Raw genomic sequence first — 18516 nt, 5'->3', positions numbered from 1 at the left:
TCAAAAAAAAAAAAAAAAAAAAGCTCAGGGTTCTGGGATGCCAGGAGGGTGGCAGGCACCGGTTTCTATAAGAAACCAGCCACTATTCTCATAGAGAAGGGCTGGCTTCTGAGGACAGCAGAACCTGCTTGTAATTCCTCCTGGTCTTGCCCTTCCATGCTTGTGATGCCACAAACTGTATCCTGTTGGAATGCAAACCAGGATTTGAGCCCCAGAAAAGCTGTGCTCACTAAATGCTAAAGGGAACACAAGCGGCTAAGCAACAACCAGAGCCTTAAAAAGATTTCAGCCCAGTAAAGGAAATGAGACCCAGTGTGTGCAAATACTTCTGCTGTTACACACCACGTCAGCATGAGGATAAGGGCAGAACTTACATCTCTCCAGCACCTCAGAGCATGCCCGCTGAGCCAGTGAACAAACAAGTGCATGAACAGCGGTGCAGGAGGAAGGAATGTCATATTGGCATTAGAGGGGCCAGGGCACAGCTGTGCCCAGCTGGGGGTGACATGAGATACAGCTTTGATGCAGGCCAAAAGGCTGGAGAGGGGTCTCCCAAGTACCTTTCAAGGCTGGGCCAAAGTAATTCCCCAAAAGCTGATGGGAAGATTTGTAGCTTGTGACTGAGCATCCTCCTTTGAGTGACAGATCACGACTGTTCACGTAGTTTGGATGTCTGTCCCCACCCAAATCTCGTGTTGAAATGTAATCCCCATGTTGAGCTGGGTCTAGTGGGAGGTGTTTGGGTAATGGGGGCGGACCCTGAAAGTATGCGGCATCCTCTACCCCACCCTGATTCTCTCTCTTGTTCCTGCTCTTGCCATGCAATGTGCCTGCTCCCTCTTCACCTTCTGCCTTGACTGGAAGCTTCCTGAGGCCTCCCCAGAAGCTGATACCACCATGCCTCCTGTACGGTCTGCAGAACTGTGAGCCAATCAAGCCTCTTTTCTTAAAAATTACGCAGTCTCAGGTATTTCTTTATAGCAATGCAAGAATGGCCTAATCCCACTGTCCTATGGGGAACTCCAGCGGGAGGCCTGGGACACAGAGCTGCCAATCAGAGTCCCAGGGATTTGACTGGTTCAGGAATGGGCAGGTGACCCAACCTCAGCCTGGTGAAACTCTGGAAGAGGCTCTGCTGTAAGGTAGCTCAGCTGATGGCAATGGCTGAAAGTGCTGAAGCCACTCCAAGGATGGATTCTTCCTGAGGACTCCAACCCAGAGGAAGGTAGAGCTGAGGAAGGACTGAGGCTCCTGTGACTCGGACTCTGATTCCGGCGCACTGCTTCAACCCCGCACTCCACAGTTCCACCCTCCAATCCCTTCAGTCTCGAGTTGGGTCTCTGTCTTGACACCAAAAGGGCCCTGGTTTAAGAACCCAGTCCACTTGGACAACTTTAAGCTACCCTGGTCACAGTGTGTGGTCCAGACAAGACATATGGTCACCACAGGTGGGTTTCTATTTTCCACAGACCCTCTTCTTACAGCTGACTGACTCTCACACAGTGAAGATCGCAGGAGCAAGGCCAGGTCCTGCTCACTCATAAAGTAATTTATAAAAATTACTTATGTTAACATATCAGATTAACAGAAAATGACCTCTTTCCTCAGAGCAGGAGAGTCTCTGGAACAGTGACTTCTTCTCAGTCAGGTGAAAAGATTTATGTAAACACCTGGCCAAGAATGTGTTGACTCTGTGATGTGGACGAGGTACAGTGTCTTTCCCAAGATGTTGTAGAACTTGCTACCCCAAGTGTGGTCCTGGGCCCGGCATCATTATCACCTGGGAATGTGTTAGAGACACAAACTCTCAAACCATACCCCGGCCCAATTACATCCAAGTGTCTGAAGTGGGGCCCTGCAGCTTGGGCACCATGCTTCTGAGGCAGTGGGTCTCACCCTCGGCAGCACAGGCTACCGATATCTCAGAGATCCTAGGGTGTGGCCTCGATTTTGAGATTTTTCAAAGTTCCCTTTGTGATTCTAATGTACAACTAGGATTGAGAAGCCAGCTCTATGTTATTTTCCTACTGAATCTTTATCCGCCCGCTCCCAGGAGCTGGGGTAAATAAGCCAGTGGTATTGCCAGCTGCACCCATTTTCTGCATGCAGGAATTCAAGGGATGTTTTCAGCTGACTGAAGCATCATTTGATGTTCCCGAGAAACAGATTCCACAATCAACTCAAACGGATTTTGGCCCTGACCCAATTTATCTCAAAAAAAGGAGGAGGAGCCCTTGTTCCCTGCGTCCAAATAGCACTGGGGGCATATGAAGCCAGCTGCCCAGAAATATCAAAACAGACAGGACTGCAGACTTTTTTTTAAAGAAAAATATGCAAAACTGGGGGTGCTTTTCAACTTCTGGAAATTCGTGGCTTTTCTGGTTTAGTAGCTTTAGTTTTGAATATGACTCTTCCTCTCAGGCCTCAAAGGGACACAGCAGTGCTGTATCAAAGAAAAACCAACACACACACCAGCATTCTCAAAACTGGTTCAAAAAATAAGGAGGAGTGACGGTAAAATGAGGCCTATGATTAATGGTAAGTTTTTGAGTAAATAATCTCAAGGAGGCAAGTCTTTGCAAATGTACGAACAAAAAACCAGTCTTAAAAATAATACAACCGGCCGGGCGCGGTGGCTCAAGCCTGTAATCCCAGCACTTTGGGAGGCCGAGACGGGCGGATCACGAGGTCAGGAGATCGAGACCATCCTGGCTAATACGGTGAAACCCTGTCTCTACTTAAAAATACAAAAAACTAGCCGGGCGACGAGGCGGGCGCCTGTAGTCCCAGCTACTCGGGAGGCTGAGGCAGGAGAATGGCGTAAACCCGGAGGCGGAGCTTGCAGTGAGCTGAGATCCAGCCACTGCACTCCAGCCTGGGTAGCAGAGCAAGACTCCGTCTCAAAAAAAAAAAAAAAAAAAAAAAAAATAATAATAATAATAATAATACAACCCTGGCTGGGTGCAGTGGCTCATGCCTACAATCCCGGTGCTTTGGGAGGCTCACTTGAGACCAGGAGTTAAGACCAGCCTGGGACACACAGCAAGACCTTGTCTCTACAAAAATAAAAAATTAAAATACGAGCTGGGTGTCGTGGCGCTGCCTGTAGTCTGAGCTGCTCAGGAGGCTAAGGCAGGAAAATCACCAGGAGTTCAAAGCTGCAGTGAGTTATGATCATACCACTTGCACTTCAGCCAGGCCTGGAACCACAGAGCAAGACCCAATCTCTATAAAATAAAAATAATTATTCAAACTGCCTAAGAAAATGTCTGCATTTACTCACCTTTTTTTTTTTTTTGAGATGGAGTCTTGCTCTGTCGCCCAGGCTGGAATGCAGTGGCACGATCTCAGCTCACTGCAATCTCCGCCTCCCAGGTTCACAGCATTTTCCTGCCTCAGCCTCCTGAGTAGCTGGGACTACAGGCGCCCGCCACCACGCCTGGCTAATTTTTTGTATTTTTAGTAGAGACAGGGTTTCACTGTGTTAGGCAGGATGGTCTCGATCTCCTGACCTCGTGGTCCGCCCACCTCGGCCTCCCAAAGTGCTGGGATTATAGGCGTGAGCCACCGCGCCCGGTCTACTCACTTTTTTTTTTAGACAAGGTCTTATTCTATTGCCCAGGCTGGAGTGCAGTGGCATAATCTCAGCTCACTGCAACCTCTGCCTCCTGGGTTCAAGCGATCATTCCACCTCAGCCTCCCTAGTAGCTGGAACTCCATGTACCACCACACCTGGCTAATTTTTTTTTTTTTTTTTTTTGAGACAAAGTCTTGCTCTGTCACCCAGGCTGGAGTGCAGTGGCATGATCTCAGCTCACTGCAACCTCTGCCTCCCGAGTTCAAGCAAATCTTATGCCTCAGCCTCCTGAGTAGCTGGGACTACAGGCGCACACCACCATGCCCTGCTAATTTTTGTGTCTTTAGTAGAGACAAGCTTTCGCCATAATGGCCAGGCTTGTCTCCAATTTCTGATCTCAAGTAATCCACCTGCCTCAGCCTCCCAAAGTGCCAGGATTACAGGCATGGGCCACCGCACCTGGCCTACTCACTTCTTGAGGTGGCCTATGGCAAATTTTAGGGCTTTAGGTTAGCAAATCTGGAAGGGAAACTAGGGGCAGAGAGAACCTTTAATTATTTAACTCTTTGGTTTCTCGACAGCCAGTGTATCAGCCACCCCCACCCTCTATGAAACTGGCGAGGAAGTAAAGCGCAGACCTGTGGGGTTCCCGGGGTTGATTATGCAGAGCACCTTAGGGTCACAGTGGTCTTTGGCCTCCTGCACCGCCCGCCGGAGCTCATTCACATTTAGTGCCCAGCAGTTCTCCTCGTCCAGGTAGTAGTTCACCTGGATGGCGTCGAGCTCAGAGATGACGGCTGAATAGAGGGGATACTGTGGGATGGGGATCATCACACCTGTCCGTGACTTGCCGCCTCCAGAGACGAGGATCTTCAGGATCGTCTGCAACACAGAAGTCACATGTAGAAAGCCAGCACCACTTCCCATCCCTGACCCAGCCTTTCACCCGTGGCTGCACTGCATGCCTCCAGTCCAACTCTGTGCAAGTCACTTTACTCTCCCGAGTCTCAGTTTCCTCATCTGTAAAATGAGGGAAGCTGCAAGGAGTAAGCAAAATACAACATTCTAAAGTTCTCGGCACAGTGCAGAACATGTAGTTAACGACTCAGTACTTAGGCTGGGCATGGTGGCTCACACCTAAAATCCCAGCACTTTGGGAGACTGCGGCAGCCAAATCACTTGAGGCCACGAGTTCGAGACCAGCCTGTGCAACACAGTGAGACCTCCACCTCCTACATAAAAATTTAAAAATATATATTTTTCTTTTATTTTTTTTTTTTTTTTTTTTTTTTGAGACGGAGTCTCGCTCTGCCGCCAGGCTGGAGTGCAGTGGCGGGTCTCAGCTCACTGCAAGCTCCGCCTCCTGGGTTTACGCCATTCTCCTGCCTCAGCCTCCCAAGCAGCTGGGACTACAGGCGCCCGCCATGTCGCCCGGCTAGTTTTTTGTATTTTTTAGTAGAGACGGGGTTTCACCATGTTAGCCAGGATGGTCTCGATCTCCTGACCTCGTGATCCGCCCGTCTCGGCCTCCCAAAGTGCTGGGATTACAGGCTTGAGCCACCGCGCCCGGCCTTATTTTTCTTTTAAAAAAATATATTTTTAAAAAGACTCAATACTTGTATTTTTAATACTTATAAAATAGTAGTTCCCATACTAGCCCTGTCTCAGAATTAGATTCCCTATGTCAGGGGTGGGGCCCAGGAGTATGTGTTATCAGTATCAGTGCCCAAGGTTGGAAAGACCCAACCCTACATCCACCCCAACAAGGGACTCTTAAAATGGGATAAAATACCCATCTACTGCCACCAGGTGGCACTTTGACCTGTTTTCCAAGCTGAGCAGGATGCTTAAGATTTCTGAGAAACCAGGCCATGCGATTCCTGTGGGGTATTGGTGGAAGTGCCAGTAATTCATTGAATTAATTAGCCAAAACCCTATGCAGGGAGAGTCTCCACCTTAAACACGGGCATAGGTCCTTTTCCAGACTCAGTTCCTTACTGCAAAAATCTCACAAGATTTTGAAGTACAATGACTTGATTCTTTCCACTGAATCTTGTGGACACGCCCCCTTCTCTCCTCCAGAACCTCTTCCCACACTGGGCATTTCTGGGATTCAAGAGAGGCCTTGACAGCAGAGGGCAATGGAAGATGATGTGACTGGTAGCTGGAGCTCCAGTGTTAGAATCCCAAATGTCACATGAACTGACTCAAGGCAGGCAGACCACTTAATGTCTCTGGGCCTCCATTTCTCATGGGCTCCAGTAAGAGCTTAATGTGTAGGAAAGGCTTTGGGAAAGGAACAAAACACTCAACAAACAAGAGCCTTACAGGTCAGGAAACAAAGACAGCCCCATTAAAGAAGGAAGACAGCACATGGCTCCCTGAGAATAGATGAGTCAACAGCACCTAAAACCAAGCCAGGCCTTGGGAGGGGTGTGCAGAAAGGGACAGGCAGGCAACCAGTCCCCAACCCCAGACTGCAGACTCCACCAGTCGCCCAAGCCCAGGACTGCAGGCTCCACCAGTCTCCAAAGCCCAAGACTGCAGGCTCCACCAGTCTCCGAAGCCCAGGACTGCAGGCTCCACCAGTCCCCGCAAGGACTGTAGGCTCCACCACTTCCCCAAGCCCAGGACTGAAAACTCCACCAGTCCCCCAAACCCAGGACTGCAGGTTCCACCAGTCCCCCAAGCCCAGGACTGAAAACTCCACTGGTCCCCCAAACCCAGGACTGCAGGCTCCACCAGTCCCCCAAGCCCAGGACTGCAGACTCCACTGCAAGTAACCACTGCACTCCAAACTGCAAGTGACCACTGGCCCCAGCCCTCCCCAACCCCACTGGTAGCTGACCCCAGCCTGATCCACCTCCTCTTGCCTCCTGTGCCCCTCGCAGCCAAAATTTAAACTTAGGAACAGAAATCTAACTGCCCCACCTCCTTCTCCTTCAAACCCTTCAGTGGCTCCCTGTTGTTCTTAGCACAATGACCCAAATCCTCAGCGTGGCCTCTAAGGCCCTGTACTGACGCCAGCTGCCTTGCCAGCCCACGCCTGGTAACTCCGTCCCTCGCTGTGCACTCATCCCCCAGCATCTCCAGTTCCCAGCACTCAGACTCCTGCCAGCTCTCGGCCTCTGCACACAGTGACCTTCAGCTCAGAGCACACCCCCTCTCCCAGTTTACTCCTGTGTGTCCCTCAGGTCCGTGTCTGCTCAGCCTTCCTTGGAGACTTCCTGCCCCCGCCCCACCAGGTCGGAGTTCCCACTGCTCCCTCCCATAACACCCTGTTCTTCTCTACTGCAGAAGAGAAACTAAAAGCTTGTGATGTGCATTTATTTTTGTGATATCAGCTGGTCTGCTCTGCCTGTGTAGGCAGAGGCCAAATGATGTGTTTGGTTTCCCATTCTCCTCAGCACCTGGCACAGGAGGAACATCAGTACATGCAGAACCACAGAAAGGCCAATGGTTACCCTCGGGTGGCCCCCGGCTCCTCTGCAGCCAGACCTGCTGGTGTGTACTCCGGATGGAAATCAAGGCTGCAATAGCGCCCAGGCTCATGAAGACTAAAAGAGGCAAAGACTGCAGGCTGTCAGGGCAGGGGGACCAGAGGTGGCCACCCATGCTGCCACCCTCCCTGCTAGCCTGTCTCCCTGCTAGCCAGTTCCAATGCTGGGCCCTAACAGGCAAGGCTGCTCTTCATGTGGATAAACACCGGATAACAACAAGCCACCCTCACACGTACAGAAATGCCGTCACTAGCTCCCGTGGTCAGGTAGATGTTGTCGGGGTCTGCAGGCACGCCGCCATCCCTCCTGGTGATATAGGCAGCCACATCTTCACGGATGCAGTTGACACCCTGGCTAGCACTGTAGGACCCTGTAAGACAGCAGGTAAGACGGTAACAGAGGCAGGATGTCTGGCTCCACAGGGTCAATATAATTAATATCCATATAATTATAGGGATGCCTGTTTGGGATGAGGGTCTCGGGTGGAGCCCGACTCCCATTGCTTTGGAACTGTGGCAAGCTGCTTAACCACGTGTCTGGGCTTCATCCACCCACCCCTCTATCCATCCACCCATCCACTCATCCACTCACTCACCCAGTACTGAGTACCTATCATGTGTCACACATTATTCTAGGCCCTGGCTCCTACTCAAACGGTGTCCAAACCTGTTCCACCCACTCTCCTGGGATTTATATGTGTTCTGTGACACTGTCAGTCACTAGAGCTGGGATTCCCATGCTTTTATGATGGTTGCCTACACATGGTTCCACAGGACTGGAGAGAATGGGCCAACATTTAGGCTCCAAAATAGCACCCCGTGGGCTGGGCACAGTGGCTCACACCTGTAATCCCAGCATTTTGGGAGGCTGAGGCAGGAGGATTACTTGAGTCCAGGAGTTTGAGATAAGCCTGGTCAATGTGGCGAAACCTCATCTCTACAAAAAACACAAAATCAGCTAGGTGCGGTGGCGTGCGCCTATAGTCCCAGCTACTTGGAGGCTGAGCTGGGAGGATCACTTGAGCTCAGGAGGTAGAGGCTGCGGTGAGCTATGATGACACCACTGCACTCCAGCCTGGAGTGAAACCCTGTCTCGAAAAAATAAATAAAAATAAAAACAAAAACCCCACAACAGCACCACCGGCCAGCCCCAGGCACCCAGGGCTGTGACCAGCATCAACCACAGATCCCTGGGACTGTGAGGTGTCCTCCAGTCCCCAGTCCCATGTGAACATACCCTCCCGCTGCCATTTGAAAGTCATTTATACTAAGTTCAAAAACAGGTAAAACTAATGAATGGTCCCGGAAGCTGAGCAGTGGTTAACTGCTCTGGAGTGGCGGTATTGACTAGAAAGACGCACGAAAGAGTGTTGGCAGCTCCGTGTCCAGAGTCTGGTGGGGTGACATCGATGTTTGCATGTGTGAAAGGTATTCCAGCTGTACGTTAACATTTTTACCTCCATAAAAAAGATTTTTTTAAATGTCAGGCCACTATTTAGGTTTTTGAAAATAAAACTGGAAAGGCCGGGCGCGGTGGCTCAAGCCTGTAATCCCAGCACTTTGGGAGGCCGAGACGGGCGGATCACGAGGTCAGGAGATCGAGACCATCCTGGCTAATACGGTGAAACCCCGTCTCTACTAAAAAATACAAAAAACTAGCCGGGCGACGAGGCGGGCGCCTGTAGTCCCAGCTACTCGGGAGGCTGAGACAGGAGAATGGCGTGAACCCGGGAGGCGGAGCTTGCAGTGAGCTGAGAGCCGGTCACTGCACTCCAGCCTGGGCGGCAGAGCAAGACTCCGTCTCAAAAAAAAATAAATAAATAAATAAAAAAAAATAAATAAAACTGGAAAGATGTATTTGTACAGGTGCAAGATCTCTCTGGAAGAAGACTCAAACTAGCAAGGTGAATTCCCTGTGGAAGTGCACGGGGGCTGGGGGTCAGAGGTGGAAGGCAGACGTTTCATTGTATATTCTTTTAGATCTTTTGAATTTTACACCACATTTAAAGAAAACCAGACTATTCCTTCTGTGGCTACTACAAAAACCACCCCCAGGAGGCAGGATGGCGAATGGAAGTAGCAGATTCCCCTCTGGGGCCTCAGCATGCATCATCAGTCCAGGCCTGGCATCGAGGAGGAACAGTCAAATGCTCTAAACGGGCCAGGCGCAGTGGTTCACACCTCTACTCCCAGCACTTTGGGAGGTTGAGGCAGGCGGATCACCAGAGGTCAGGAGTTCAAGACCAGCCTGGCCAACATGGTGAAACCGCATCTCCACAAAAATCAGCCGGGTGTGGTGGCAGGTGCCTGTAATCCCAGCTACTCGTGAGACTGAGGCAGGAGAATCACTTGAATCTGGGAGGTGGAGGTGCAGTGAGCCAAGATCGCACCACTGCACTCCAGCCTGGGTGACAGATTGAGACCCCGTCTTTAAAAAAAAAAAAAAAAAAAAAAATGCCCTGAACTGGAATCCCCCAGCTCTGCCTCAGCCTCTCTGCACAGCACTGGGCTCTGCATGGCTGTAAGAGGAGCAGCCAGACCAATACTCTAAGGTGCCAAGTGGCAAACATTAACTGGTGTCACTCTGGGTGGTGGGCATGGGCTTCTGTCATGTTATTTTCAGTATTCTAATACATTGGGAGTATTTTGTAAGTTTAAAAAAGGGGAGGTGCAGATGCTTGTGTTAGAGCCCACCCCCACTAGGTGATTTAGTTAGTATTTCTGAGCTTCTGTAAGACAGACCTTCTAGGACTCCTTGCTTCCCTTCACCTCTTTTCAATGCCCCACCTTCTCCTCAGGGCCTCCCCTCTTCCTGCCTCTAAGAGCATCCACTTCCCTGAACACCCAGGCCTTCACCCATTAGCAAGCCCTCTGCTTCTCTGAGTCACACTTCTGCGGGTCACAGACTTCCTACCCTTCCAAAGAGGCTCCTGGGTTTTTCTTCAGATCTCACGTTATGCTCCAAAACACACTGATCTTTCTAGGATCATTTCTAGTCTGTCTCCAGGAGACTTGCCCTAAAGATTCTGCTCCACCTCCAGCCAATCTCAGCCTATAATTTATCCAGTTACTTTACTATTTATTAGTTTTTTTTTTTTTTAAGAAACAGGGTCTCACTTTGCTGCTCAGGCTGGTGTGCAGCGGCACGATCATAGCTCACTGCAGCCTTGAACTCCTAGGCTCAAGCAGTTCTCCTACTTCGGCCTCCCAAAGTGCTGGGATTACAGGTGTAAGCCACTGTGCTGGCCCCTCCAGTTATTTTGTACAGAAGCAGCCCTGCCCTCCCCATGCTGACTCTTGACTCTTGGTTCCTCCAGAGCAGGGGATGTTACCCGTTTCTTCTGTGCCTTTCTCCCAGAGCACCTCGCCCACTGTGGGCTGCACTACACTACACCCTGCTGAGGACCCACTGCCGAACTCCTACTTCACTGAACACCACTGCCCTAGGGCCCCTTCATTCATCACACGGAGGTCCCGACCTCGGGGCCTTTGCACACACTGCTCGCTGGTCCAGCATGCATCTGCAGGTTCTTACTCATCCTCCCCATGACCTCTTCCTCTCCACATAGCCCCTTGTTATAGTCCTGCAGCTCTCTCCAAGATCTCATGAGAAATCGTGATTACACGTTCGTAGAAATTCTTTTTCATGTTTGTTCCTCCCAAATCTGATAGCTTCGTGGGCACAGAAGCTCCACCCACCTTGCTCACCAGTGTCTTTGATGTCTAGAACACAGCCTGGTACGTGCTCAGGGAGGGGCTGGACAAGGGCACACAGCTCCTGCCCTGCCCCAGGCAGGTGCTAGGTTGTACCTCAACCCCATTAAGATCTAGGACACACCTGAGAACCAAATTGCTCATCAAAGAGAAAATAAATGAAGTTGCTGGGTGTGGTGGCTCATGCCTGTAATCCCAACTACTCTGGAGGTCAAGGCAGGATGATCGCTTGAGCCCAGGAATTCGAGAGCAGCCTGGACAATAGTGAGACCCTATGTCTACAAAAAATATAAAAGTTGGCCAAGTGTGGTCGTGTATGCCTGTAGTCCCAGCTACTTGGGAGGCTGATGCAGGATTGCTTGAGCCCAGGAGGTTAAGGTTACAGTGAGCTATGATTGCACTCCAGCCTGGGTGACAAAGCAAGACCCTAACTCTTAAAAAAGAGAGAGAGAGAGAAAAAAGAAGCCCTGCTAAGAAATTATATATATATACACATACATATATATATATACACACACACACATACATATATATATATATTTTTTTTGGAGGGGACAGAGTTTCACTCTCATCACCCAGGCTGGAGTGCAATGACACGAACTCGGCTCAGTGCAACCTCCACCTTCTGGGTTCAAGCAATTCTCCCGCCTCAGCCTCCCAAGTAGCTGGGATTACAGGCACCTGCCATAATGCCTGGCTAATTTTTATATTTTCAGTAGAGACAGGGTTTCGCCAAGTTGGCCAGACTGATCTCGAACTGCTGACCTCAGGTGATCTGCCTGCTCTGGCATCCCAAAGTGCTGGGATTACAGGCATGAGCCACCATGCCCAGTCCAAGAAATAATTTTAAAGGGCATGATAAAAACACATCCTGAGTGGCTGGGCGCGGTGGCTTACGCCTGTAATCCCAGCACTTTGGGAGGCTGAGGTGGGCAGATCACAAAGTTAGGAGTTCAAGACCAGCCTAGCCAATATGGTGAAATCCCATCTCTACTAAAAATACAAAAATTAGCCAGGTGTGGTGACATGCATCTGTAGTACCAGCTACTCAGGAGGCTGAGGCAGAAGAATCGCTTGAACCTGGGAGGCAGAAGCTGCAGTGAGCCAAGATCACGCTACTGCACTCCAGCCTGGGTGACAGAGTGACACTGTGTCTCAAAAAACAAACAAAAATCTCTTGGGTGAGCTTCAAGACTTTGTATACACATTTAATAATCTCCCTGTGGGTCAGGGTGGCCCTGGAGCATAGTGACGTGCTCCATTTCTTTTTACTCCTGTGGGCAGAAAAGTGCTCAGGCTGCCTAGAGTGTAGGTAACAGAGAGCGACACCACTATGTCCTGTCATGCGAAGGACCACACTGTCCTGCCCCCTGGAATGCACAGGGCTTGTCTACAGCTAACAAGGGGATTTAGCACACATGAACGTTCCTTGCAAGCCCAGAAGGTGGGTACAAAGTACTTCCTAGCTGAAGGATGAGGGAGACTCCAAGCACTCCTACCTCACCTGTGTTCACGAGGTCCTGGAACAGGGCTCAGAGTGGGTCCCAAAAACCATGAGGGCCAACTGGTCTTTTGCTGCAACACCCCACGAGGGAACTCCCAGGGACACAGTCTCTCAGCCCCACTACTCCAGCTCTGGCTGACTCGAAGTTGCAAAAACCTGTTGATGAGGCTTAGTATGTGGAAGAAAAATCCCTACCCCGTCCCCAGACACTTGCATCAGACACACAAAAGGCACATTCCCCTCCCTCTGCCTCTCAGCTGGGGGCTTCCAAGAGTTTTAGGCCCATGGCCATGGGGTCTTTGAGAAACACCTTTGCCCTTGGGGCCAGGCAGAGCGTGCAGCGGAGAAAAGAGCCTGGCAGCTGGGCCTCTGGGCTGCAGAGCTGCTTTCTGCCAGCCTGGGGTTAGGTCGTGGCATACAAGACCCCAGCCCACACCCCATCCAGGCTGGCAGGTGGAAAAGCAAGGGGAGGCTGGCCCCCTCCTGAGAGAGACAGCGCCCAGACTCAGAGGGAGAGCAGTGGGGCTACACCCAGGAGGGTGAGCACAGGGCCGTCAATAAGGGACAGAGCAGAAAAAGTTGGTGGGGAGTGGCAGGAGATAGAGACAACAAGGGGGCCACTCCCCTGCTGAACAAGCCGCCAGAATCTGTCCCCACCCTCAGCTCCACTTTCAGGAACATCAGGGCTCATATCCTAGGAAGATCCTAAGAACAGCAGCTTTCCTCAGGGCGAGGGAAGCCGGATTCCCAACGTGGGTGCTGCATGAAGGAACCAGCAGAAATAAACAGAGGAAAGAAAATGACAGACAAAGAGCTGGAGGCCCAGAGTCTGGAACTCCATCCCCGCAGGGAAGGGAGAGAATCATCTTCACATCTACAGAGGCCAAGTTCCAGGTCCATTCTGCGGAGCCTGGTGCCACATCAGGAGGCAGACATTGGGGCGTGGGTCCCCGAAAAGGGGAGTGAGGGCCAGTATGAGGGGAACACCATGAAGTACCTGGGGGTACTGGCACCATTGGACGCAAGAAAGCCACAGAAAGAGGCCGGAGGGGTCCCAAGGTGCTTCCCTTCCCCAGCAACTGGCTGCCATCTCCAAGACAATGCAGGGACACGTTCAGAGCTGGAGGCCAGAGAGAGGCAAGGATGCTGAACAAAACTGGGCACTGCACTTCTACCCAGTCTCCAGCTGCTGGGTGAAACCTGCTGTGACAAAGGCAGGCTCAGCTGCTGTCCAACGAGGCTGGCTCCAGGGAGTAGGACCCACACCGGGCATGATGTAGGCACTTGCACCTAAAGGTGGTGCCAGCACCGCCCGCTTAATAAACAGGAGGCCAGCAAGGCGCAAGTGGGATGAGGACGCTATTTTTTGTTTACTCTGCGCATTGTCAGCCACCCACACACATTCACACACCCATTTGCATGCATGACTCTCACTTGAGGCTGGGGCCCCCCTGGGAACACTCGTTAATTTCACGTCCCGGGGCCTGGCAAGTTGGGGCCTCACCCAGGCTGTGCCCGCCACAAGCCTGCAGGATCCGCCGGGCGCGTTTCTTAGCATCTTCTGGGAAGCTGGGGCTGTCCAGCAGGTTTGGGTAGGTGCACAGTGCCATCACCTGGGGGAACAAGACGCAGGCTGAGCTCCCAGCACCCCGACTCCCAGAGCTCCGGGAGGGGCACAGAGGCCACTGGGAGGACGACAGCTCCCAGGGATGGGGCTGATGCAAGCCTCTCTGCAAGGACTCAGCCTGTGGGAGCTTGGGGGCAGGAGGGGAAGACGCTGGGCTCTCTGCAGCAGAAGGGGAGAAGCTGAGAGCTGGGATGCACTATGACCTGGGCTGCTGGAAGAGGAGTCGACGATCAGAGTGAGGCTGTTCCTCCGCCCCTGGCCCAAGCTCTTCCACTAGGGACAGTGGGCTTACACACCCAAGGCACAATCAGGGGCCTGCAGAGCAGAGGGCAGGCGATTGATGCCCAGCTGGGTGGAGCAGGGCTGCAGACCCCCCCTACTCCCAGCCTGAGCTCCCCCAATGCCCTAGGCCCCCTCCCCCTGCATTCTTCATCACCCCCTTTCCTCCCCAGATGAAAACTGGGCTAGCTTTCTCTTCTCTGTAACAGAGAACATCACCCCAACCCACAAATTAAGAGGATTAAGCAAGCAAATGTGTACAAAAGTGCCGGTAACCCCAGCTTGCCCGGCAAGTTGAGGTTGGCACTGAGGAGCCAAGCCAGGTGCACTGAGGGGGTCAGGACTTGTGGCTCTGACACCAGCGGGGTGACTTCAGCGAGCGCCTGGCTTCCCGGAGCCCGGTTTCTCTTCATCTGCACAATGGGCAGTGAGCTGGCCTGCCCGCTTCCCAGGGGCACCTGCGCAGGTCAGAGGAGATGTGTGAAGGCTGGAGGCAGCTGGCACTAGGCTGGAGAGGCTGGGCCTGCCATGCACAGTGGCAGGGCTGGACCTGGGAACACGGCTCCAGCAAATAAGGCTGAGTGAGGCCTGTTCTGAAGCCTGTCACAACTTAAACCCAGGCCCATGTGGGGACCTCTCCTGAGAGGTCACTCTTGCTTGGCCCTCCCCTTCAAAGCTCACGCTCCAGGGAAGTCAGGGCCCTCTGGCCTCCTCCCACCTCGTTTCCCTGGCAGAGCCACTCTGTGTGGTCTGATTCATTTCCCCCTCCTGGGCCCAGCATGGGGACTCTAACATCCAGGGCTGCGGGCCTGCTCTGAGGGACAGCAGCAGTGGCCGTGGGAGGGAGGTCCAGTGAGCGCCCCCCATACCAGGCCCAGCCTCAGCTCCTCTCCCTCACTGCCCTGTGACAACTCCCTCAGGGACTGTGGGCTGAGCTCTCCCAGCTCCTCCCCAGCCCTTTGCCCCAGAGAGCAAGGCAGGGAACAGGGAACTGGGGTTCCCGGGCTCGACTTCCCTGATGGCCCTAGCCCATGAACCTTCACCACACACAGCACTGCATTTTGATCCAAAATGGGCCTCAATCCCAGTGGCTCAGGAGGTTGAGACAAGAAAGGATTACTTGGGCCTAGGAATTCGAGACCAGCCTGGGCAACACAGCAAGACCCCGTCTCTACCAAAAATTTTAAAAATTAGCCAAGTGTGGTGGCATACACCTGTAGTCCCAGATACTCAGGAGGCTGAGGCAGGAGGATTGCTTCAGCCCAGGAGTTTGAGGTTACAGAGAGATCATGACAATCACACTCCAGCCTGGACAACAGAGCAAGACCCTGTCTCAAAATATATATACACACACACACACACACACACACACACACACAAAATAAAACAGGCCGGGTGCGGTGCCTCACGCCTGTAATCCCAGCACTTTGGGAGGCCGAGGTGGGCGGATTGTTTGAAGTTAGTTTGAAACCAGCCTGGCCAACATGGTGAAACCCCATCTCTACCAAAAATACAAAAATTAGCCAGGCATGGTGGTGCGTGCCTGTAATCCCAACTACTCGGGAGGCTGAGGCAGGAAAGTTGCTTGAACCCAGGCAGTGGAGGTTGCTGTGAGCCAAGAGCATACCATTGCACTACAACCTGGGCGACAGAGACTCCATCTCAAAACAAAAACAAAAACAAAACCTAAATAAAACAAAAGAGCCTCAGTCCTTCGAGAAAAAGTTGTCACACACCGGGTCTCCCGCCTCTGTTCTGCTCTGGGGCATCTCCCACCCCACCACCTCCAGCCCACCAACCCCACAAACCCACAATCCCGGCCCAGGCGGCACTTTTGAGGTTAGTGCTCAGCCTGAAATGTGGAAGCCACCTTCTCCTGGAGCCTGAGGAGGGAGCTGGGTCACTGCAGAGGCAGCCGGGGCGCAGCAGCTCACAGCAGCCGTCCCCAATCTGGAGCTCCTGTGCTGGGCCCCAGGAGGCCTCTGCACTCTTCGCCTCACCAAGGCCCAGCAATCTGCCAACTTCTACCTGCCCAAAGCCACCCAGCTGGTAGGCAGCAGAGCCCACACTCACACCCAGAAGGGCCTCAAGTGGGAAGCCACATCCTGCCCTGCCACGACACCTCCTGCTGCCCCTCGACGCCTGCTGCCAGCCCAGCCGGCCTTTCCCTGTCCCCTGGGCTGCCACCTACCCCACCACTGCCTTTGCCCACCAAGTTCCTAACTCAGCTCCCAGGACCCCACCCCGTGGAAGTCTCCCCGGGAGCCTCCTACACCACAGCAACCCCAAAATAGGTCTGGAAATTTTCAACAACCTCAGCAAGGCAGGAAGGAGGCTAAGGGAGACAGCCAGAGGGCATCAGGCCTGGGAGGGCCTGGACATCGAGGGGGCAGAGGATGGTCCCTACGACGGCCCGCCCAGCCCAGGGCCCTGCCCTCCTTCAGCCTCTGCTCCTGGGGGTGGCTCACCTGCCGGAGGAAGGTGATTGGCTGCTGCCCCATAGCCTGGGCGTCCCCGATGTTGGCTCGGATGACCTCTGTGAATGGCTTTTTGATACCCTGGGCAGACAGAAAACAACAGGTGGTTACTTAGAAACTCTTAAACCCTGGATTCCAGAGGCCAGGCAAGGTTCCCGCAGGATATTAATAAACAACCCTATTTTGAGCCTTACCAAGTATCTGACTTGGTGCCAGGCCTTTGACATGCCTTGTCTCATTTAACCTTCACAGCCATCCCATGAGGAAGAACTAATATTAGTCCCATTTGACAGATGAGGAAATCAAGGCTCTAAAAGGTTAGAAAACTTGCTCAAGGTCACATAATTTTATTTTTTTGAGACAGAATCTTGCTCTCTTGCCCAAGATGGAGTACAGTAGTGCCATCTCGGCTCACTGCAACCTCCACCTCCCGGGTTCAAGCAATTCTCGTGCCTCAGCCTCCCGAGTAGCTGGGATTACAGACGTGCACCACCACGCCTGGCTAATTTTTGGATTTTTAGTAGAGACGGGATTTCAATATGTTGACCAGGCTGGTCTCCAACTCATGTGATCCACCCGCCCCAGCCTCCCAAAGTGCTACGATTACAGGCATGAGCCATTGCGCCCGGCCAACATAATTTTATTTATTACTTATTATTACTATTCTGTAAAGACAGGGTCTCACTCTGTCACTCAGTCTGGACTGCAGTGGTGTGATCATGGTTCACTGCATCCCCGACCTTCGGGCTCCTCCGCCTTGGCCTCCCAAAGTGTTGGGGTTACAGGGGTGAACCACTGTGCCCAACCACATAACTGATTAAAGTAAGTGCTGGGACTGAATATAAGTACAGGAAGCCGGATTCCAAGGTCACTCTTCTTAACCACTATGTTTCTCCTCTGCCTCTCACTTTCCAGAAGGGCTGGAAGAGCTTTCCTGGCTGCCCAAGCATCCCGAACAGCTGCCACTCCACTGCCTGAGCGCCACCACACAGGGAAGCCTAAAAGGCAGCTCCGGGCCAGCTGTGTGGGAGGGAGGCAGGAGTCAGCAGCAGAACATGCCAAATGTCAGGGACAGAGGGTCCCAGACTCCTCTGCATCCTGCCCCAGGCACAGCTCTACCGCGATGGCCTAAGTGATTGGCCAGGGACACTGAGGAAACTCTCCCCATCAGAAGACATGCATCAGCAGGGAATCCTCAGGGTCATTTTCTTGCAACCCATTCTTTGTAGAATGAAAAATGTGGGCTGATTTTCACATAAAAAAAAGAAAAAAAAAAAAGTATCAGGGATAAAAAGACTGACTGAAGAGCAAATTGAGGCCACTGCCTGAGCAATGTGTGTAGCATAGAAGAAAGATCACAGAGAGAAGTCCAAGACCCTTGCGACGTCACTGGGGACGTGATGGAAGGACACCCTGGCTGCTGCAAAGGCCAAAGCAGAGTTTGACGAAGAGAATTACGGGGACCTGGAAATGTGGGAATCCTGCACATTTCCCTGATAAACCCAATCAGCCACTGGGAGAAGTGCCGTCAACAACAGGTTCAAGGACTTCCCAGGGCAGCTGAAAGGATTACCTGAAACAAACAGTGTGAAAGCCCTTAGCAAAGTACAAATATCATCTTACAAAAGCCAGCCCAGGAACAGGTCGCCAGGGTCACAGTGGGAGGAAAAGCGGGCTCAGCAAGGTGGTGGCCACAGCCCGGGTGGGAGGGCTTGGCCATTGTCCTGTCTCCAGCTGCTCCTTCCCCGAAGGTACCCCAAATACAAATTTTACAGATATAACTCTGTGCTTGTGACACTTGTCTTTTCTCCTTTTCATGCAATGTGTGAATAAAAGCAA

General features: G+C 52.3%; 1 protein-coding gene across 2 annotated transcripts in view; it reads right to left on the bottom strand.

Moving 5' to 3' along the window:
- GPT2 (glutamic--pyruvic transaminase 2) overlaps window positions 1-18516 on the bottom strand; it is a 49328-nt gene that overhangs the window by 18797 nt on the left and 12015 nt on the right. For both annotated transcript variants that reach the window (XM_033218306.1, XM_033218305.1), the window contains exons 3-6: window positions 16669-16758; window positions 13799-13907; window positions 7314-7447; window positions 4216-4459 (exon numbers count right to left, since the gene is read on the bottom strand). In XM_033218306.1, coding sequence (XP_033074197.1) covers window positions 4216-4459; window positions 7314-7447; window positions 13799-13907; window positions 16669-16758 — 577 coding nt within the window. The remainder of the gene's footprint in view (window positions 1-4215; window positions 4460-7313; window positions 7448-13798; window positions 13908-16668; window positions 16759-18516) is intronic.

This window comes from Trachypithecus francoisi, unplaced genomic scaffold (assembly GCF_009764315.1).
Source record: "Trachypithecus francoisi isolate TF-2019V2 unplaced genomic scaffold, Tfra_2.0 Lachesis_group10, whole genome shotgun sequence".
Classification (NCBI taxonomy): Eukaryota; Metazoa; Chordata; class Mammalia; order Primates; family Cercopithecidae; genus Trachypithecus; species Trachypithecus francoisi.
Note: the sequence above shows the minus strand (reverse complement) of the source record. Positions and strands in the feature narration are given on the sequence as shown.